The following is a 22963-nucleotide window of genomic DNA, read 5'->3' as shown; positions in this document are numbered from 1 at the left end:
ATCCTATGATTACTTGATTTATTCAAGCCAAAAGATGATTTTGAAAGGTCAGCGGCTCACCTTCTATTTATGTCTGGGCACGCCAGAGATTATCCAAATGCCTAACTTTTTCATTAATTCGCAAATTTTACCGAAATGCGCGGAAAACATATTTCTAATTATTCTTGAAATGTTCATGTTGTTAATGTACAGTTTTACTGTGCAGTTTTACTGTGCTTTTTTCAATGCAGTTTAATATTCAAAACTAGAAAGTATTTTCATCTCCATGCTCTGCTTTCCTGTTTTGCCTAGACTGGCGATGAAAATGGCACAGTAATATAACTGACTTGCGGTCATTTTTCTGACAGGGATATAAAATATAACCGCAAGTCAGTCTCAACAAAGTTGCGTTGACAATGAATTTCAATTCAATTTTCTTGGTTAAATATTTTGAATCAGCAATCCGGGATTAACTAATTTATTTTTATTATGAGTTTATATATTTTAATCAAGACTAAACTTGTTCTGTGTTGATTTACATTATGTTCTTTTAGGGACCATTCAATAATGACGTCCATTGCTTATGGGGGGGAGGGGGGTGTCAATTTTGTGACAGGTTGTGACAAAGGGGGAGAGGGGGTCTAAGCAAATGTGACATCCTTGAATCAGCAATCCGGGATTAACTAATTTATTTTTATTATGAGTTTATATATTTTAATCAAGACTAAACTTGTTCTGTGTTGATTTACATTATGTTCTTTTAGGGACCATTCCATTGCTTATGGGGGGGAGGGGGGTGTCAATTTTGTGACAGGTTGTGACAAAGGGGGAGAGGGGGTCTAAGCAAATGTGACATCCTTCGAAGAAAAGTTTATTTTCATCAATAGGCTGCAAAAATTTGCGATTTATTTCGATTTTCAAACTTATCTTACTTCAGAAGATCGCAGCAGGGCCCGACATCGTCGAAACACATAAATGAAACTGATCCTACCTTTGCTTCACTCAAGAAGCGACTTGTTTCATTTGTTGAACAGAATCTTTCAAGCAAGCTTTAATTGAAGCTGGTAATTGTTCCAGTAGACAGCGCTTGAAAGTCAGGAACAATTTGTCCATGTTAACTAGATAGATCACGCATTACGTTAAAGAATATAAGTTGCTCAATTTCAGTTCGTTTGCAATCAAAGTTTCTAGCCTTTTACTAAATATTGGAAAGAAAAGTACAATGAACTCTAAAGCTATTGTCACGATGTAATGAACCTGCTTCGCCGACGCAAATTGAAGCTTGTTTTGAAGCAAAGCGGTGCTACTTTAATTGAACCCAAAGCTTCATTTTTTCACTGATTTGTGACGATTTGCAAGAGATGGTTGAGTCCTTATTCGCAGTTCATAAATCGTTCCCATAAAAATATTTCAACTAAAAAAATACATACAAGCAAGTCAGCAGTTCTATAAAAAATCTGTAAAACAGCAGCATTTTCTGTATTTTTTAATCATACTCAAACTCTTAAAAGGTTAAGCTATTTTTATAAACCACTTTTTGCTATCAATACACTTTTCATATTAATTTTGAGTTTGTGTGACGTCCAGAGGGGGCGGCGGGGGGGGGGGGGGTGGTTGGAAGGTTGGGTTTTGTGACACAATCGGACAGAGGGGAGGCGGGGTCTAAAAAAGTAGAAATTTGGTGGACGTCATTATTGAATCGTCCCTTAGCGTACAGTGCAATGTATATTTGCAATACATTCTTTATATTTCATTTTTGATAAATATAAACGACAAGATGCAGACTAAATATTTTTACCCAAAGCAAAGCAAAGTCTAGGTGCTACATTCCGTTATCGAAACTTGACCTTATGTTTTTGTACGACAGACTTCGCAACCAGCTGTTAGAGTACAGGACAATTGCAGGGCCTATGACTCTAACAGCTTCTTCCAGCCAAGATTCGAACATACGACGACTGGCTTATTAGACCAGCATCATACCCCGAGGCCAATTGAGAGGCCCTTATTCGAGTTCCAAACCCTTATTAGAGTAAATGATGTATTTCAATCCCCTCGAACAGACAACTCAAATAACTCAAGTAGCAAAAATGTTAAGAGTTTCTTTTGTAAAAAGATTGGTAGACAAAATTTAAAATAAATCCTTCGTCTTTATTAAGCTGTACAGTATTAATCCATCATTCGCAGTTTCTCGATTTAGGCAACAATCAGTTTCTGGTTGACGGCATGTCCGACCAGTGGCGCCACGTGAACGGATCCGGGATTTGCGGCAACATACTTGGCAGTCGGAACACCGCCCAGGTAGTTGTTGTAACCGTGTCCGTACGATCCCCAGTTCAGTCCCCATGGGTTAACCTTAGCTACGTTAGCCTGGACGACAGTAGTCTTCGGAGCGTACCATCCGTTCCATGCCTTGCCGTAAGTTGGCCAAGCACTGCCATAGTTTGACCACGAATGTCCATAAGCAGGCCAAGCAACGGAGCTGTGGTCATCCCAGCTGTTCCAGCCATTGTTCCAGCCGTTCCATCCGTTGTTCCAGTCGTTCCATCCGTTGTTCCAGCCGTTCCATCCGTTGTTCCAGGAGTCCACCGGCCAAGCTGATTGGACGTACGATCCCTGAGCAGCAACGGCCAGCCCACAGGCGAGAAGTGCGATGAAGAACTGAGGACAAGAAAAAGTAATCAAATTAACCCTAAATTATGACAAATTTGAACAAAGCCAGCAAACCTTCATGGTTGATGTTTGATTGAACTCGAATTGATGTTCGTAGAAGTTGCTGCTGAACTGTGATTTGCTAACTTGATTCTATTAGTATTTATACCATATCGGTGGCAAACTTTCAGAGGATTCACCAAACCGTAACAATCCATCCTTGAGAATGGATGGATCCACTCCAATTTGCAGACGCGGAAATGTAAGAATTTTGTTAAAAATTTTAACTGCTGCTCGTTGATGTGGAACTTTCGCGACACGATGCGATGTCGAATGTCAACGGATAATTGGATTCTTCCTCTGCGTGTTCATAGGCCAGTGAAACATCGTTCAGGTGTTTATTTGTTGTACACTACAGGCCGACATGAAGTTGTCGTTTTGCTTTATTCATTAGCTCATTTACTGTTTGTGGAGTAAGCGTGAAGGTAGCAAATATCATGTGACTGACACTTTCACTGAATTGGGATCGATTTATGTCTGGCAATACGGACGGTGGCACATGTTGCTAGGTCAAAAAGCAACGAATCTATACCGTACCTATTTGATAGAAAGCCCGTGAAAAGGGAAAAACAAATATCATTGACGTTGCTGCATTGGTTGATCAGCCGAATTTTACTGAAAATCAATAGAGTAACACCTTGTTACGTTCAACTGTTGTGAAGGGTTGGTTATTGACCTGAAAATCATGATACTACTGATTGCTGTTAGTAAGTTAGAAATGAAGAGAGACAGGCAACCTCGCCGGAACTGGATCAAGTAAATTTGACGGTTGGCAGAATCTGTTAGTGTTGTGCTATGATTGGATTTTCGTTTAGTACGTTTAGTTTAGTAGTTTATTAGAAAACGACCAGTAAATTTGATCTATACTGACATTGTTCGATTGAATTGCTGTCAAAATTTACGTTCTTCATTTTCTCACGCTCTGTTTCTTTTATTGAGTAAGCAGCATGCGATATTCTCGGCAATTTAAGGTTTAATCACTTTTATCGTTGCTTTTATCTCATTTTTTTTTATTAGTTTGGCTTTTTGGCCTTCCAACCTCCCTTTTTGCTGAAACTTGAGCATGAATTAATCTACGAAGTGTTTTAGTACGTGTTTATTCATTTGAAAGATCATATTCAGCAGATTATCGTTCGTCGGTGCCGGAACCTGTTTTGGGCCAGGTGCTGTTAACAATTGTGTGTAAACCCCATTGAAAAGGGATGTGAAAAATAAGCAATACTCTTTGCTGATACAAATCACAAAAACACTTTTGAGTTTCAATTTTGTGATTTAAAATTATCATTAGTAAACCAACTCGCAGAAAGCAGTTTCACATACAATAAATTATCAAATATTTTAGAAGAGTTAGTTAGTAACTCACTTTACTAAATTTCTTGACATTTTGCATTATCCAGTCAAATGAAATGCAAACCAGTTCAATTCGCTGCCATCCAAATCTCAATTCACTATTTGTCTCCGTCCCAATCCACTTCAGGCCAGTACCTGTTCTGTTCACTTCAATCCAGTCCATCCCAGTCCTAATTCAGTTCAGTTCACTATCTGTACCAGCCCCAGTAATTCCAGTACAATCTCCGTCCCAGTTTTAGTTCACTTCAGTGCAGTTTCTGTCTCAGTTCGCTTCAGTCCAATCTGTATTAGTCCCAGTGCACTTCGTTACAATATTTGTCCCAGTCCAACTTCATTGTGGCCCAGTATCTGTCCCTATCCTCTGTTTCGGGCCCAGTTCTAGTTCACTTCATTTTATTCCCCATACCAATCTGTCCTGTACAGTTTGTCATAGTCCTCTTCAATTTGTGAAAAAAATAAAATATTATCTAAAAATAAAAAATAAGAAAACTTATCCAATTTTATTCTACTATGTGTATTTTATTCACGACAGATACGTATTTCGCCTACGACTTGCAGGCTTCCTCAGTGTCAGTTTCGTATTCTACTAAGACGCTCCAAAAACTTCAGTCAAAATATTATCTGTTTCAGTCCCAGTAACTTCAGTGCAATCTCCGTGCAGTGTCCCAGTTCCAATGTCCCAGTCCTGGTCTCAATCGTTGATTCAATGCCCAATTTGAATGTCCCATTTTCAATACTCCAGCCCCAATGTCTTACTTGCAATGTTTCAGGTCCTATGTCCTAGTTTCAATGATCTTGTTTAATGTCTCAGTTCCAATGTACCAATTCCGATATCCCAGTTACACTGTTCCAGTTTCAATATCCCAGTTCCAATGTCCCGCTTCCAATGGCTTTCGCTTTCAATGTCTCAGCTTCAATGTCCCAACTCCAACGTTAACGTTCCAGTCCTAATGTCTCAGTTCAAATGTCCCAGTACTGGTCCCAATCCCTGCTTCAATGTCCAGTTTAAATGTCTTTCTTTGCGATCCCAGTTCTAATTGGGACATTATTTTAATATCTCTGTTCACATATCTTAGTCCCAATGTCCCAGCTCCAATGCAAAGCATAGCAAAAACTAGGTGCTACATTCTGTTTTCAAAACTTGTTCTTTTGTTTTTACTTCGCAGCTAGCAGCCATCGTACAGGACAATTGCGGGGTTAGTGCTACAATTCTATTGACAATAACTGCTTCTCCCAACTGAAATTCGAACATACGACGACTGACTTGTTAGACCAGCTTCGTACCTCGAGATCACCTGTGACCCCAGCACCAATGCACCAGTTCCAATTTCCCAGTTCTAAAGTCCCAGGTCCAATGTCTCAGTTGCAATGTCCCACTTTCAATGTCCCATTTTCAATGTCCCACTTTAAATCTCCTAGCTCCAATGGCTCAGTTCCTATGATCTAGTTTAATGTCTCAGTTTCAATGTCCTATTTCCGATGTCCTAGCCTAGTTTCAATATTCCACTTCAAGTGTTCCGAAATCTAATGTTCCAGTTCAAATAATATAGTTTCAATGTTTTAGTTACAATGTCTCAGCTCCAATGTCCCAATTCCAACGTGAACGTCTCAGTTCCAATATCCCAGCCTGATCCCGATTCCTGTTCCAATGCCCAGTTTCCTAGGTGCTACATCCGGTTTCGAAACTTAACCTTCTGTTTTTATTCGTCAGACTTTGCAGCCAGCAATTGCGGAGTTAGTGCTTCGATTTTATTGACTAACAGCCTCTTCCAGCTGAGATACGAGCATACGATGACTGACTTATTCGACCAGCGTAGTACCCCGGAGCCGCCCAGGTCCAATGTACCAATTCTAATTTCCCAGCTCCAAAGTCCCAGGTCCAGTAAGTTCCTACGTCTCATTTATCTCACTTCCAATGTTCCAGTTTCAATGTCTTAGTTCAAATATCCCAGTAACTATGTCCCAATTCCAATGTTCCAGTTCAAATGTTCCAGTTCTAAGGTCCCAGTGTCAATAAACTAGTTTCAACGTCTCAGTTTCAAAGTCCCAGATCCTATGGCCCAGTTCCAATCTCCCTGTTTGAACAACCAAGTTCTATTATCGCACTTCCAATGCTCCAAGTTCAATATTCCAATTTCCGAGTGTCTCAGTGTCCTAATCCCTGCTCAAATCCCAATTTCCGTATTCCCGTTCTAGTGTCCTCGTCCCAATTCCTGTGTACCAATTCCAGTGCCGCAATTCCAGTGTCGCAATTCCCAGTCCCAGTCCCAGTCCCAGTTCCCAGACGCAATGAGTCCCAGTCCCAGTCTGAGTGTCCCACTTCCAGTAGCCCAAACCCAGTGTCCCAGTCCCAGTGTTCAATTTCCAGTGCCCCAGTCCTAGTGCCCCTAACCCAGTGCCCCAGTCCCAGTGTTCCAATGTTTTAATGCTCCAGTGCCAGTGTCCCAATGTTGTAGTACCGCAATGAATCACCCAGGTAGCCAATAGGCATTACCAATGCAATTTAAATGCAAGCCCATAAGCATTTAAGTCAACTTAAATTCTACTTAAAAACTATTTTGGCGAAACACCCAACTATCTTACTGCCGCTTCTCGCGAAACAGTCTCATTTTCTATGGAGGTTTTATAATTAGGATTGTTATGCGAGTAGCGGCAGTTTACTGCTAAAGGGTGTCCCACATCAAATTGCACCACGGAAGAAACGCTGTAGAAAATTACCTAATTGACCGATCGTTTTCAAACTTTCAGACAATAAAATGTAACCCATTATCAAACTTTTGGCAGATTTATTTCATTCAACTTCAATACAATAACCGCATGCTCGCCCCTTACACATAACTCCACTTTTAGGGTTTGGTACAACATCTGACTGCAGCTTCCTCTGTACGGAAACCCACTTTTTCTTCATGTTTTCCTCAGATTTGACCTTTTTGGCATGCTTCCGTAGTGCCTGCTTTATAATAGCCCAGTATTTTTCGATGGGACTCTGCCTGTTTACAGTACCGGTGGTCACGAACGGTGCACTCCGTTTGTCACATGAGTAGATTGCTTGCCAAATCATGTATTTTTTGGCAAACTTTGAAAGTTTCTGTGTTCTTACTTCCTCCGGAACATCAAACTTGTGCTGGGCGGTGAAGAACAGTAGCCCCGGAAGCTGCCGGAAGTTCTTTTTGAAGTAAGTCTCAACATCCCCCAGTATTCGAATTACAATTGCAGTGTCCCAATTCCAGTTTCAGTGTTCTTGTTTCAGTTCTATTGTCCTAATTTCAGTTCCTGTTTCCAAATTTCTGTTCCAGTGTTCCAATTACAATTCCCTAATTATAATACCAGTTTTCCAGTTAGAGTACTGTCATTCCAATTTCAGTCCCAGTCTTAGTGTCAAAATTACAATTCCATCCCAATTTCTGTGTCCTAACTCGGGTCCTAATGTCCCAATTACAGTTTCTGTGTTCTAAATCTATCTAGTTTCAGAGTCAATAATTACAATAATAGTTTATCAATTTCAGTTCCAGTTTTCCAATTCCAGTTCTAGTGTCTCAATTCTAATCCCAGTTCCAGTGTCCCAGCTCCGGTTTCAGTGTCCCAACTCCAGTTTCAGTTACTATATCACATGTCCAGCCCAAAGATTTAGGCCATTGCAAATCATATTTAAAGTTTTTGTCACCCCCCCCCCCCCCTGGAAATTGGCTTGAAAAATCGGGGGGCAAAACAATAATTTGTAGGATATGAGTCAAATTTCTTTTTATAAAATCAATTGTCTGTGGGCTCTACAGTCTGAAAAACTCGAAAAATGAGTCTCCGAGTTGAATTAACGCTTCTGCACGAAACAGAAATGGAAATTCGAACAATGGAATTTCCGAAAATTGTCAAAAAAAAATTTTCCTCGTTTTTGTCTTTTTTCGTATATTTTTGCATAGAAAATAATAACGTATATATTATAAGCAAGAATAGATTCGGTTTTCACGTTTAAACCTTAAATAAAAATTCTTAAAATCCATGTTTTTTTTGCTCGATTAAAAAATTCACTTTTTTTTTCGCCCCCCCCCCCCCTCCTTCAGTGGCCGAACACCGGAAGGACAAAAACTTTATAATATATTTGTAATGGCCTTATTTTTTTCGTGCGTCCTGGTAGAATACACGAATAAATGAAAAAAAAAATTGGAAAATTTTTCCGTTCAGGAGTTCTCATCGGCCAAGTGTAAAGAATCATGTGTATTGGATTTAAATTTTCTTTCGTAAACTCTTGCTGTTTGAATTCTTGGGAAAAAGGAATTTAGAAATAAATGCCGGACATTGTAATTTTGCTGTTGACAGTTTACATTCTCTGTTTGAATTTTATTCTATATCTGATTTGAAGCAAATATTTAAACAATGCGATAAATTTGGGAAATGAAAGGTTAGAAATATAACCTGTTTCACGTGTAGTTTGTACCGATAATTATTATATCAAATCAACACTGAAGCATCTTTTAGTTACATATGCATATAAAATAGTAGGTAAATGAGAGTTGGTGACCTTGTTGCATGCGCAAGAATGGAAAGCTGGCACCCTCACTCAAAATCTTCCAAATTAGTCTTTTTGTCTATACTCTAGTAATAAAAAAGTCTGGAAAATTCAGACAAATTTGGAACGTTAGCAACACTAAGCCAGACTAACAATTAAAAGTTATTTCAGAATTACGTCGATCTGGCTTTCGATGTTCGAAATAAAATAAAAAAATTAAATATTCGAGATTTTTGAGAAAATTGAGCTACTCTGCTTGTGGTTTCATAGTTGATGTAACTTATATGGTTTTAAATGTTTTTCTCGATAAAAATGCGTTTTCTCAGCAATCATGATTAAGCGAATCAATTACAAATTTTTAAGTAAAATGTCTATAAAAGCAAGATGTAAAAAAATCTGAAAGAATGATCTTGTGAATCTGTTGAGAAGTGATTATATTATGTCAAAAAGTTCGTGCATTACTGCATTTCAAACCTACTTCCACCATCCGATAAACTGTTTTTCAATAAAGTTGGCTATCCTGTCGAAGGAGTAATAAAATTTGATAGTAAATAACACTGAACCAGTGGAACTAACTTCGCGCGAAAAACAATTCCGTCCATCAGATTAGTTCCTGCAAAATTGAAACTAAGCCGTTTGGAACCCTCCCGCAAAATTTAACTTTTTGATTGCCAAAACTATAATTGTTACAGTCAAACTTCCACCTAGAAACTCTACATTTTCCAACAGGCCAACATTACAACATGTACAGGATAGGATTGTTTTCCTTCCGCAGGGTGCATGTAATAGACCCCGAAAAGTCCCCGAGAAGCATGTAAAAGACCCCGAGAAGTTTTTCCGGTGCGCCCATCGTATAGAGAGCACCCACCGCCCAGGTGGGTTAGCATTTGCCGGTCGGTTCAGTCGCAGTCGTGTTCCAAAAGTTGATGCGATAGCTTCTGCGGCTGTAGCTGGTTGGTTGGCCGCCACCGCGACGCGCTTCGTCCATTTTCGGTGCGATGAGGAGGAAATGATAAACGGCTCCGTTTCTGTTTTTTTCTGTCGATCGAGCGTCTCCGGTAGGTGCGACTGTGGGAAAGCGATGTAGCTTAGTTACACTTCGGTTCGGAATGCCACCGGGTGTTTTGTGGTGCGTGAAAAGTGACGGCTGACGCTGCTGCTACTCCCGCGCGCCGCGGTTGAATCGGCGTGTCGATACGATGGTGTAGATTGAGATTTATGATTTGCTCACTGTGGTATTGTGTTGGCAGAGATATAACACCGGCGGTGGTTAAAGCCGATCACTTTACGACCCGTTTTATTGTGCAAGGATAAATCATTTGGCGTGTAAGCTTTGGCCTGTGCTTGGCAGCAGGATTTTAATTAGTCGATTCGAATAGGGGAAAATTGTTGTACAATGTGACGATAGTTTCAAACGTTATGCTATAATACTACCGGTCTAGTGGCATGTTGACCATCAATCTACACTTGGTAGAACGAGATAAACAATTTTTATTGAACTAGCAATATCGTTGATTTATGAGGATGCAATGGCATATATTTCTTTGTGCTTTCATTGAATGAGAAGACTTAACAAGCAATTAACACAAGTATCACGATCTTAAACTGCAATTATTCTGAACGTTGTTCAGTTTCAATGAAGTACATAAAATTAATTGAAACATTTCAAATAGGAAAAACTGAAAGATTTGTTGATTAAAGGTTTCAATCATAACTTGTTGCTTGCAATATAGGCAAATTCCACCTCGACTTTTTATGCCTCCGGAAACAGAAGAAAAGTAAGTTGTAAGAAAAATGAAATGCAATTAAATCGACTATCGAAATAACACTAGTTGCGACGATTGCTCCAAAAAGTATGACCATGAAGTCTGGACACCAACAGCAGCAACCATAACAATCAACTTGATCAACGATAATACTGCCATCGCGTGACACGTCGTTAACGGGCGGAGGATCGAAATTTCTCTCGGACCAATAATCCTTTGTCACCTTTGACCGAGCACTGACCAGGGTAATAATGAATGCCGGCAGCTTCTGGGGCACGTTCGACTTGCTGCTGGGACGGGAGGCGCGGAAACATGGCGGTCAGGATGCTCTCAAGGTTGGCCACTGGGTTTCGGCGTACGCCGGAATGCGAAAGCTTGGACCGGGAGGATGCGGGTGAGTTTATTGCGCTTTGACACTTGCCCAATGTCTAATAGCGGACCGAACTGTATCGGCAACAACCGGTAGAAATGAACTGTGAATGTTTGGTTTCTATTTTAGTTGTACTCATGAATGTTTAATGCGTAATTTACCAGCCATAGTTTCAGCTAAGGTTACTCCAGGTCAAACTATGAGATGGCTGGTCTGTCGAAAATACTCCCACAAAAAGGAAAAAAATTGCATTTTGATCAATTCCCACTGTTTGTATAATTTTAAGCGAAAACAATTTTTTTTTAAACAACGAACTAGGAAGCAACCTACACCTCCATCGCATAACATTGGGTTTTGGCTCTCTGCTTACACGAAGCTTTTCCGAACCGAACCTTGATTGTCAATGCTCTTCCGTGGGGTTATGTGTACGAATTCGAAGGTAGGTCTCGAACATCGTACACATGTTGTAAAGTGTTGGATATGAGAATCATTGAAATTGTACACTTCCACTTGGCACTACGTGCAGGGTTATTAAATTGAGTGGCACATCTGTGCCATCGCTTGCCGCCCGCCTGCGGGCGGTAGTGGGTGGTAAATAACTTTCAACTGAACTATCGTGTTCACTCGAATTCTTCTACTATGTATGATAAAGTTTATTCGAATCTTTTTCTAGTGTTTGCTGAATCAACCTACTTTTTTAAAATTATTATCATTAAAAAATGCAGCAGTTTAAGGAGTTTTCAATCACAATTCTATTTGTGTGCTGTTCCACGGCTTATGCTTCGTGAGGAAGTCCAATGAACCGTAGCTGATACGCGTGAGCAAAAAAAAAATTGTAGCCGTTGGGGTAATCCCTGGGAACTGTTGCAAGCCGTCTGCCCTGTCTGCTATAAAATACGGTGTCATATGTGGTTGCACTGTTGTAACTCGGTACCGATAATGGTGGAAAGGTGAACCGATTGCTATCTTGTCTCGTCACTCGCGACGTCTTGAACGCACGCTAGTCGTATAAATCAACGACGTGGCTGTCCCGCCCCAAACATGATAGGCTAGGAGAACATGGAAAAAATGAAAAAGAAAAAATAATAATAACAAAGAGAACATGTTAGCAAATTCAGTAATAGAAGTACAGCAAGTGTTGTTCGCTGAAAATTTAGTTTTAGTTTTATTTATTACTAGCTAAGGGCCCGATCTCATAATGCTAGAGACAAAACCGTTTTTCTTCTTGTGAATGTGGCTGCACTTTGTTAGCACCCGCCTCATGATGTCCCCCAGCCACATGTAAATTTATCTTCTTTTAGGTAATCCCTATAAAGTCTGATAAACCCTTTTTTACATTCTTGAACCTCCACCTTAGCAATGGCCACCCTATTCCCCCTTTCAAAAATCGCCTCTCCAGTGTTGCCACGTATTCATCTGTACCGGAAGGGACAAAAATCTTTTTCATCTGTATTTTTCTTCCAAAAATCTGTACCAAAATCTGTACCATTAAAAATAATTATTGCATAGAAAAATTTGGTTTGTTAGCATTAAAAAAACGAGTCTCAAATCATTTATTTGTTTGATGATGTTTGCACATATATCTGCTAAACTTAATCATAAATACGTTTTGTATTAATTTCATTCATACTAAGAATTGTTTCTCTATTGATTTCAAGAAACAGCACTGAGAAAAAAGTATGAGTTTTGACACTCAGAAAAATCTGTACCTATCTGTACTTTTTGGCAAAAATCTGTAATCTGTACCGTACAGAATCTGTGCCAAAAAATTTGAAAAAATCTGTACTTTTCCAGATAAATCTGTACATGTGGCAACACTGCCTCTCGTCGTTCAACCACTTGTTTATTTGTTTATTGTACAGGTGCTATCGTTCCAAATGAAGAGAAACGCAATCCGTTTTACTCATTTGGACCCCCTTTTTTAGAGACCACCTCTACATTTTGTCAATCCCCTACACTGGCCTACAATATTGATTGGCGACAATAAATAAATAAGCTGATTATTTTATGGCATGGAACAAGTGTGCCAGGCTTGATGCAGAATTAATATTCATCAGAATTAAGGTAGAACATACATTCATAATCACGTTCCTCGTCGTCCCTGATGACTCCCTCCCAATCAGCTCCCCCTGAAATCATCTAGCCAGTTATGCATCTGTTTGCTCTCTGAAAATCTCTATAAAGGAAGAGAAATAAAGTCTTTTATCATATATCCTTTCTCGGCTCTCTCCCTCCCTAATTCTCTTTCTCCCCATAACACCTCGCTTCCACCCCAGCCACTTGTATAACTGCAATCGGTCTAAATGCAGAAGAATCTTAACCCCTTTCACTTGGAGCTCCCTCCTTTGATAGGGACTACCCCGCTTTTTGTCAACCCCTCAGTGCTGATTCCCTTATGTCAAGGAACATGTGAGCTAAGTTTGGTGGAAAACGATCAAGGCGTTTTGGAGTTATGGCGGAACATACAAATTACAGAGACTATAGACGAGGTTGCTCTGTTGACGAGGTTGCTAGAACAGCGGGTGTTAGGGGCGACTGGAGAGTGGCAGCCCAAGACGGAGTAATGTGAAGACGGCTCCTGAATTCGGCATGGATTCGATAAGCGGATTATCACCGAAAAAGTAAAGTAAAAGTTAGTATATTGAACGAGGAACAAAGCCTTTTTATTTTGGTCTATAACTGCGCTCTTTTTCAAAAGCCCCTCCATTTGTCTCCCAGACTGCTACCGGTCAAAATATAAGAGAAAAACTGCCCCTTTTACTTAGTTGGCCATCCACCTTCTTAACACCCCCTTTAATTCAGTAGTACTGATTCTCTTACATCATGAAACATTTATGCTAAGTTTGGTGGAGAACGGTCCAGCCATCCCAGAGTCATGACAGCCAACATATCTACTCACGTCCAGTTTCATTCACTTAATTGACCTTCTGTCCTAAGACATAGAAAACATGAACAAAATATTTCCAATGCACTCTGTTGTGGGATACCGCTCTCCAATTGATTGGACAACGCGTACTTTCTGCTAGATCTTTCTCCACCTGGTCTGACCATCTTGATTGCTGCGCTCCTGGTCGTCTGGCTCCTACCGGATGTGAAGCAAACACCATTTTTGGAGGGCAGTTGTTCGGTATTCTTGCAGCATGCCCTGCCCGTATCCGTTTAGCTTTAGCCACCTTTTGAATACTGTACTCGTCTTTTGAAAATTTCGAGCCCCCCTCGAGCATTGTCCACGTTTCATGCCCGTAGAAAACAACCGGTCTAATGAGCATCTTGTAGCAGGGTACACTTTTTATGGTAATCATGAATTTCGCAGATAATACGCCTTCGAATCTCATGGTTGCTTCCGTCGGCTTGCACGTTTTAGACGTATTTACGTTCCCAAACCGGAGCAGGTGACCTCCGTTCGTGCTTTTTGTTCAGCCAGATCAACAGATCTTTTATCTTTATCGGTCCAGGTGTAGTCTTGTTACCATTTAGTCGACTACTCCTCTCACTTACGAGCTTGCGAGCTCTTCTGAAGCATCAGTGCCAGCACGCCGTTGCACATTCCGTTTAAAAAGTGGCGGTCCGACGATGTAACCTTGCGGAACTCCCGGCACGGCAAGCTTCGTCATCCACCCCATGCCCGTCTTGTAGAAAAACACCCGGTTCTGGAAGTAACTCATCTGAATTCAATTGATATCCAAAGAACTTCCAAAGCGTATGTTAAACTGGTGTGCTCATCTTTCTTGCGCATCCTTATTGTAGCTTTCGACTGAGTATCTTTGCAGAGTGTTGGTTTTCGGCTTTGCAGTCAAATTGCTGATAAATACGAACGTTTTTCTTCTACTTCCGACGTTTCGATTTGTATTGAATCTTTTTCAAGGATTCTATAAAAAGTGCATTTACAAAAATTGTTTGGTTAATATAACATTTACGCTTACAGAAAATTAGCCTTTTTCGTCTAGTGGCTCTATTCAGTTCCTACTTATACGATTGAATACTTCGCGTACAGCTCAATTCATGCCTTTCCTCCCTATTCTTAACCCTAGAGCGGTCGCGTTAAAAAAAGTTACGTAAGCGGTCGCGTCGTGTACTGAGTACACGGCGAATAATACTGCCTATATCTCAGGACTGACATGAGATAGAAGGTTGCGGTTTTCGACAAAGTTGTTTATCTATTCAAGACGCATCTGGAAACGAACAATAAAGTTTGAAAACTGATCCGCTAGATGGCGCAAATGGCGACCAAAACAAATGATTCTAGAATCTCGATGCTAGATTCTCTAATATCTCAGGACTGAGAAGAGATAGAAGGTTGCTGTCTTTGGCAAAGTTGTTTATCTGGACGAGATCAATCTGACTGTGGACAATAAAATTCGGAACTGATACGATAGATGGTGCTTATAACATATTGATTTTTTTTGGAATATCTCAGAGTCGTGACGAGATAGAATGTTATTGTGTTCTACAAAGTTATTTGTTCGAACAAGACACATTTGGTAATGCATAACAACGTTTGAAACTATCTCACTAGGTGGCGCACGTGGTCAAACTATAATCTTATGATGATATCTCATAACCATGATACGATAGAAGGTTACGGTTTTTGACAAAGTTGTGTGTCTAGACAAGACGAATTTGAAAATGATCGGTCAAATTCGGAACTGTCCCGTTAGATGTCGCAGTTGGTAAAATCATATTTCTATTTGCGATATCTCAGCTTATGTCGAATAAACGGTAAAATGGCTTATCTGGTCTGGAAGAGAACACCAAAATGTTTGCAAATAGTATTCTTTTGGCGATTTTCCCAAAACAGAGTTTGTGTATCATCGACAATGTTGACAAACTGAATAATGCACATATCTCACCTAGAGATACATGATACTTATTCAACTTACCCAAGTAGCACACTTACGATACTTTTATTTATATCAATTTATTAATGGCTCACATTAGTTGTATAACAATTAGTTGTACAGTTTTATAATGAGTATGTTATTAGGGAAGTTTGCTATGGTATGTTGAGGTAATGCTTTAAACATTAGAATGTTAGACACTTACCATTATGTTATGTTGACACTTACCATAAAACAATACAGAACGAGTATTTGTTTGTTTTATTTCCTGCTATGATAATAAGAATGAAAAATGTGCATTAGGAAACAATCCCGTAATATTCTTATTACGGTCACTTATATCATACACGAAATAACACACACGTAATACAAGGAAAGAGTAAAGAACTGGAGCCCAATGAAAAAAGTAAGATGTATACAAATGAGTATCAAGAGAGTGCACTTCAGTCGTATTGTCACGTTAGCAAAACAAATAGCTTCGGTCCAATCATCACGCACACGTTAATAATTGCAAGCTTCAACGTTGCCATTAAGCCCGTCAAGTTTGCTCCGGGCTACGATGCTGGCCCAACAAGCCAGTCGTCGTATGTTCGAGTCTCGACTGGGTGGTGCCGCTACAGAGTTAATAGGATCTTTGCACTAGCCCAGTGATTTTCCTGTACTCTAATAACCGGCAGCGAAGTCTTTCGATAAAGAAGGGTCAAGTTCTGAAGGACGTTTATACCCATGCATGGTTTTGCTTTGCTAATAAATCTAGATTTTACCAGATTTTTTTATTGCATGCCAGCCAAAGTTCAAAATCTTCCAGATATTTGGTAATGTCCCAGATTTTTGCCAGATTTCTTTTTCTCCGTTCTGCAAAGGAGTCATCACTCCTAATTTCAGACAACATTTTATATCTACGTTGAACAAAACTGGCAAGACGTTTCCCGAAAAAGTCCTCCCCATCGGTCAAATTGATCGCCAGATTTTGGCCAGACATTTATTCGTGTTTACCAGATTTTCGAATAAACCTATCAGCGACCCTGGGAAGAATAGAGACTCAAACACTCTAAAATATTTTTGAAGAATGTTATGGAAACGCAGCACGGGTTTCCAGGAATTTTTTCCTGGTGATATTTCTATATAGACGATGTAGACGACGAAATTGCTTCGTCAAAAGCATTTTGATCAGTCTGTGCTCTTCATCTTGTCTTTTGATAAAAGTTGAAGCAATACGTATCAATTGCTTCTGTCAGGAAACTATAAAAATAGCTGTTGATTGGCTGGAATTGACAACGCAGTCAATGATAAAAAGGACAACGATGCGTTATCTAACGTGTTTTGACTACAGAAACCACTTTGTAGCGAACAGCAGTGTTCTATGTCATCATGGTTCCGCAATATTCCGAAAATAATTTGATTTTCTCATCATCTCCACCTACTACTGACTTAATTCCGAATTTTATTTACCATCATCGGAAGTATCTTGACCTGATAAACAACTTTGTCGAAAACATCAACCTTCTATCTCGTCATGGTTCGAAAATATCGCCAAATGAATTAAATTTCACCGTATACTCCATCTAGCGGACTAGTTCCAAACTTCAGAGTTCGTTACCAAATGCGTCTTGGCTTTACAAACAACTTTGTAGTAAATAGCAACCTTCTAGCTCATTACGGTTCTAAAATATTCCAAAATGAATTTAATTTCTTCATTATTAGCGCCATCTAGCGAATCAGTTCCGAACTTTGTTGTATATCACCGGATGTGTCTCAACTAGATAAGCAACTTTGTCGAAAGTCGCAACCTTCTATCTCTTCACAAACTTGAGCTATTGCTCGCCGTGTACTCAGTACACGACGCGACCGCTTGTGTAACTTTTTTCATTTCAAAAAAGTTACGTTAGTGGTCGCGCTGGTGTACTGAGTACACGCGCGCAGACACACCATTTTCACAAGCACCTTTCGACCACTTTTTTTATTTCTTTTTGCTATATTTTGGCATCATTAGAAAGAGGAAGAGTAGATCTTCGAATACAACCAAAACCTGATGTAATTTGATTAAAATTTCGATGATTTTTTCGCGTTTTTCGAAAACGCGTGTACTCAGTACACTAGCGCGACCGCTCTAGGGTTAAACAAATAGGGTGTACCACAAGGCAGCAATATGGGTTCATTATTTTACTCGCTATACTTTAACCACTTGGCATATGAGAAAACTAGGGTAAAATACCCTTCATTTGGCTAAACTGCTAGAAACAAATGCATGCTGTGAGCATGGATCACACCATTCAAATTCCTATAAAAACCTCTTTGTTTTAACAACAAAAGATTCAATGTTGCCTAGCGGAGTTTGGAGATGTTGGGATAAATGACATTTAAAAAAACTCTTCTATGCACGATCTGATAGAGATATGAAAAGAAAAAAACCTGTAGCATTATTTCCTGTCTGCAACTACTCTAGTTTCCTGTTATAGGAATATTCGCTCTACCGATTTTCCAAAAGCTCATGGCGAATGGTGCTTACTCACTTACTTACACTCACAAGTATACCCACACAACGAATCAAAATTTCAACAACAGCTGCACTTCAATATAATTCAAATTTATTTTCAACATAAATTTCTCCCTTACGAATTTAAATCCAATATCCGCAGTTGTTATGTGTGCTATACTATATTGTAGGTACACTCAACCCCCGCTAATATGAAAAACAGCTCGTTCAGATTGGGCGAGTTAATTTTTAATTTGAATATTTGGTAACTGTATTCATTTTCACACACGCGCAAGACGCGCACCCTATGAACTTGTTGTTTTGATTTGACGAAAACAGACGTTTTGAAAACATTTCAAACATGCGCGAATTCTAAAGGTTCGGTTTGTATAAGACGAAATTGGCTCGGCAGTTTCGACTAAAATGGTCTATTTTGAGTGCTGGAGAGAGGTAAGCTGCATATGAGCTATATTGCCAAAACTCCTGAGCAAGAGGAAACGCATTAAGATTTTTTGCTTTTTTTTAATTTACCGATCAATTTTAACGTCAATTTTGTGTGACGCTTGATCGGTTTTTAATGTGAACGCATTCATACCACCGGGGTACAGATTAAAAATGTTCAGATTAAAGATGGTCATACCAACGGGGGTACACGGTATAATGAAACTAATGGAGAAGAAATTCGCCCACAACTAGTTGACCATACTATTAAAACTCCAATCTCCTCGATTTCTCCTGTCATAAATTCAAATCTGGTTGTTTTGGAAATAATCTTTTTAGTGTTCTGCCCAAAATATGTTTTTTGAATATATCATAGCACCTTATTCTGTAATTCACGTCGAACAACTCGACAGTCACTCCCAAGTAACAACGGTAGCTGAATTGCAAGAGCAATGACTGTTTACGGGTTGGTTAAAGGCGATCAAAGCTGCTTAAAGCAAGCACTTAAATGGTGTTTGAATAAGCGATGTTTAAGCTACCTTAAGTTTTTCAAACCAGTTCTCTCTCAAAAGCTGATAAACAAGCTTAATAGCGGATTTTTCTGCTAAACAATCTGCTTCCAAACAGCCATAAACGTCAAACCGTTTTACGGCTGCTTAAAGGTGTTAAAGTGTAGAGTGGAAGCTTTCATTGGGCTCACAGCTTTCGAAGTGCTTTAAGGCTGCTTAAGAGTGTTAAAGTGGCTTTACAAACTTCCACCAAGTTTTCTTTCGGGTCACAGCACACATAATGTCAGATCATAGAATTTCGCTATTCGGCTGACAGCAAAAGTTTGTCAGTTATCGACATTATCGACTGCTGCACGCTTGGCGGGCTAGGCTTCAGATGTAAAGATATTCTCACTGTCTGTTCTGTAGATACAAATGGGGCGGATCATATGGTGAGTGCTTATCGATCAAAAGATGGCGGGTTCAATTCCCGGAGAAAAAGACATGCATTTTTAATTATTTAGCTTACTTATACGAATTAAAGTTATTCGAAACTAAAAATATCGCGTTGACGGGAGAAATAAAAATTACGCGTTCCATTTTTTTAAATTTAAAAATAGATTTTTTTTGGCTGCATAAAGGTTGATGAAGCGTTGATTAACCGACTGGAAAAGTAGATTGCAAAACTATTTCTCGTTCTAAAAATAGAATTGACAGCATTGCGCAAATTGGCTATTTAAAAGTGCAAAAAAGTTCCTATTAAGCTTCATCGCAGCTTCGAAAGCAGCTATTAATTAGCCTGAAGCTTGATAAAATCACCAGATTTAGATGTTTAAGAGCTGAAAAAAGGTTTTCATTTCTAAACGTAAACCATAGATCAGCCACAGGTTGAATAAAATCAGCTATAAAAGCGTTTGATCAGCCTGAAATTGTTACTTGGGCTGTCGAGTGTCGAGTGCGGGAAGAACGTGCAACATAGTGGCTCTACAAAGAACCAAAACAAATCAAGTTCAGCCACCACTTGCTGACAGTTGACTCAGTGAGCTTTTTAGCGGTTGACTCAGTCGAGTTACTCGACAAAATCGTATCGCGTGTGACTTACATAATACCAAAAGTGGACTAGTCGAGCAAAATGACACTCGACGTGACTTACAGAATAGGGCCCGTAACCTTTTCGGTTTTCTATCAGCAGTAATTTCTGGATAATTTCTCCGGAGCTAACAAATTCTCCCATCCTAATTTGATCGCACACAAGACCGCGCACCAAGACGGTTCGCTACCGAAACCCTGACACATGTGTAGCTATCCATCGATAGACGTCGTATATCATATCTTTCATTTTGGATTCCGGATATTGCCGCATTACCTACCCTTTCCGAAGGAATCAACCAGCGCAGCAGTTGGTTCCATCAGGATCAAGTGCAGCGAACAATGCGTACCCTATACTTATGTGCAACGATATCCTTGCATCATCGTCGGAACGGCTGTCCCCGGGAGATTGAAAAAATAAATATGAAATTGTTTATTGCAATAGGTATTGTGAGTGGCTTTGCCGTCTAGGTTTGCTGGTTGTATTTTACTCCATAACAACTCCGTAAGCAATCCGCTAGTAACGTCTGTTACGGATTGGAGGCGGGCATCATGTATGTATTGCGATTGGAATTAATAAAAAAAACTGTTGTTGCAACTGTTAAATTGTGCAAAAAATATTTTATCGATATCAACTGCTTGGCATTGAAAACACTACGTGTTATTGAACAAGTTTCATTGTCCCTTCAGGCGTCATTGTTAAGAACCGTTTTTATTAAAGCATTCTTTTTTATGATGAAATGCAATTGGCTTCAAGATAGGAATGACACCAGCAACCAAGGCAGTAGCAGAATTAGTTTTGCAAATAATTGATTCTAGTAAATGTCTTAATCTACCATCAATCAATACACAATCGAAGCCAGAATCGATTCGCACTTCATCATAGTTTACCGTTTCTACCAGTTTGTTGGATTATACAATTCCCCCTACATATCCGGCGGCAATCATCCGGATTGATTATTATTAAACCATTTGCTGCCAGTCGTCCCTTCGGGACAATTCGGTCCGTCTGGCTTACCCACGCATAATACGCTCAATTCGACATAACCTGTCCGATTTGTTTCCAGGACCGACAGTGGCGGTGCTGCCGCGGGCCTGCATTCAACAGGCAGCAGCGATGGATTCACCGCTTTATCGCGTTCCGCTGCCGGTGGAGGAGGGTTTCCATCGATTTTCCGTCAGCAGTCGTTCGCTGCGACGACGACGACGGCGACGATGCTCGGAGGCAATCAGCTGATCGGAACGGAGGAAAACAATACGATTGCTGCGGGGGATGGAGACGGAGGGGGCAAAAGTCGCAGCAGCAAAAAGCTTCGACTGCTGAAACAGCAACAGCAAAAGGAGAAGCAGTTGTTGGAGCAAATGGAAGTGCTGCCAGCGGAATATTCCGGGCCGAAAATTGAGTATACGTTAGTATGGTAGTATTATGTTTGAAGCTGCACCTAGGATTTATTAGCACGATGCACTAAAATAACACAAGAAATTGGTAGAAAACAATTAACGTTCGCTATCTACCATCTCGGCAAGCACCTTTATAGAGGCGCTGTACAAATTGAAACTTTAGAGCCGGCTTAGTATGTTTGTTGCAACTGATTTTTAATGTGCTTCAGTCACGCAAAGCTTTCAACTGCACCCACCCGCTTTATTTTATCCTATCGCTAGCGCTGGAGAATGTTCAATGGTGTAGGAAATGCGCGAAACGTAAAGCTCTTCGCTGAATGAAGCTTTTATTCACCAGGTGATGTTACAGTTGGGGCCGGCTCATCGTTTAACAAAGCTTTTTATCGAATGTTTCGTTAAAAAGCTTTTCGTCGACCAATGAAAGCCAATGTATTCTGGAATAGAATAAACCACATAGAGTGGGATTTTTGTTGAACATATAAATCACGATTTTAATTTTTTGCAGTTTTTAAACAATTAAGTTTAGAAAAAAGTGATTTATTTAGATTGGACACTAATATAAATTGGATTTTTCTTTATTATCGTACAGTTTATATGGGATGAATGAATAAAAGAGCAGATACACAAAAAGTCCTGTTTTTTACGTTAGACAAGACTAGCCACGCACATCTTCACTTTGGACTTCCACACCGACGGGCAGGAAACCAGAAAATGTTCAAGATTTCAGAAGGATCAAAAAATTAGTCATACTACCTCTTTTCTATTGGGTTGATTTTGCGCAAAAATAATACACAAATGGTACAAATATAAGTTTAATCGATGTTTCTCTTGCCTGAACAAAATTTAAATTACAGGTGAGCCATTTTGAATGACGACTTATTTGTAACGATGTAAAGCATCGTAACTTCGTGTCAAAAATGTTACAGAAACGGTACTGAATTTATGCAAGCATAAACCGAAATGATACAAATATGACAGAAAAATTACTCAAAAATGACAATAAAATCATACAGAAATGAAACAAAAGAAGGGACAAAAATATAAAAAATGATTCGATAGTAGAGGAGTGTCGACGTGGTTGGGCAACGTTTTGGCATTCGCCCATAACTTTCGTTTCAAAAGGTATTTCAGAAATCTGAATACATCATTGCAAAGGTCTAAGAATAAGGTGTATTTCCAGAAAGTTTTGAGCTGGTTGCTTGAAAAATAAAAAAGTTATAGGCTTTTACTGCCCATAAAAGCATAACTGTCCCATATGGAATTTTATCGATTTTGAGAAAAGCACGAAAGTAGCTTATTTATACCCTAATTTATCTAAAAAACTTTAATTTAGCCGGACTTTGTTCGAAAATTTTTCCAAAAAATATCAAACCTGAATTGTCCCATACGAAAAATAAAAGCATAACTGTCCCATAATAATATTGTCCATCATAAAAATTTTTTTCTGTCAGCTGAGGCAACCATTAGGCATATACCTTTGATAAAACAATATTCTTTTAATTTCCACCTGAATAGGATAAAAACTTAACAAACAAAGAAATATGACAGTAAT

At 39.5% G+C, this 22963-nt stretch overlaps 1 protein-coding gene across 1 annotated transcript in view; it reads left to right on the top strand.

Annotated features, from left to right (window-relative positions):
* Positions 1 to 10559: 10559 nt before the first annotated feature.
* The window catches only part of LOC128742247 (trichohyalin), a 65790-nt gene continuing 53386 nt past the window's right edge, over positions 10560 to 22963 (top strand). The window contains exons 1-2 of the mRNA XM_053838542.1: positions 10560 to 10702; positions 21123 to 21419. Of these exons, the coding sequence (XP_053694517.1) occupies positions 10560 to 10702; positions 21123 to 21419 (440 nt within the window). The remainder of the gene's footprint in view (positions 10703 to 21122; positions 21420 to 22963) is intronic.

The sequence above is a fragment of the Sabethes cyaneus genome, chromosome 3 (assembly GCF_943734655.1).
Source record: "Sabethes cyaneus chromosome 3, idSabCyanKW18_F2, whole genome shotgun sequence".
Classification (NCBI taxonomy): domain Eukaryota; kingdom Metazoa; phylum Arthropoda; class Insecta; order Diptera; family Culicidae; genus Sabethes; species Sabethes cyaneus.
The sequence above is the reverse complement of the archived record's forward strand: the minus strand, read 5'-3'. Positions and strand labels throughout refer to the sequence as shown.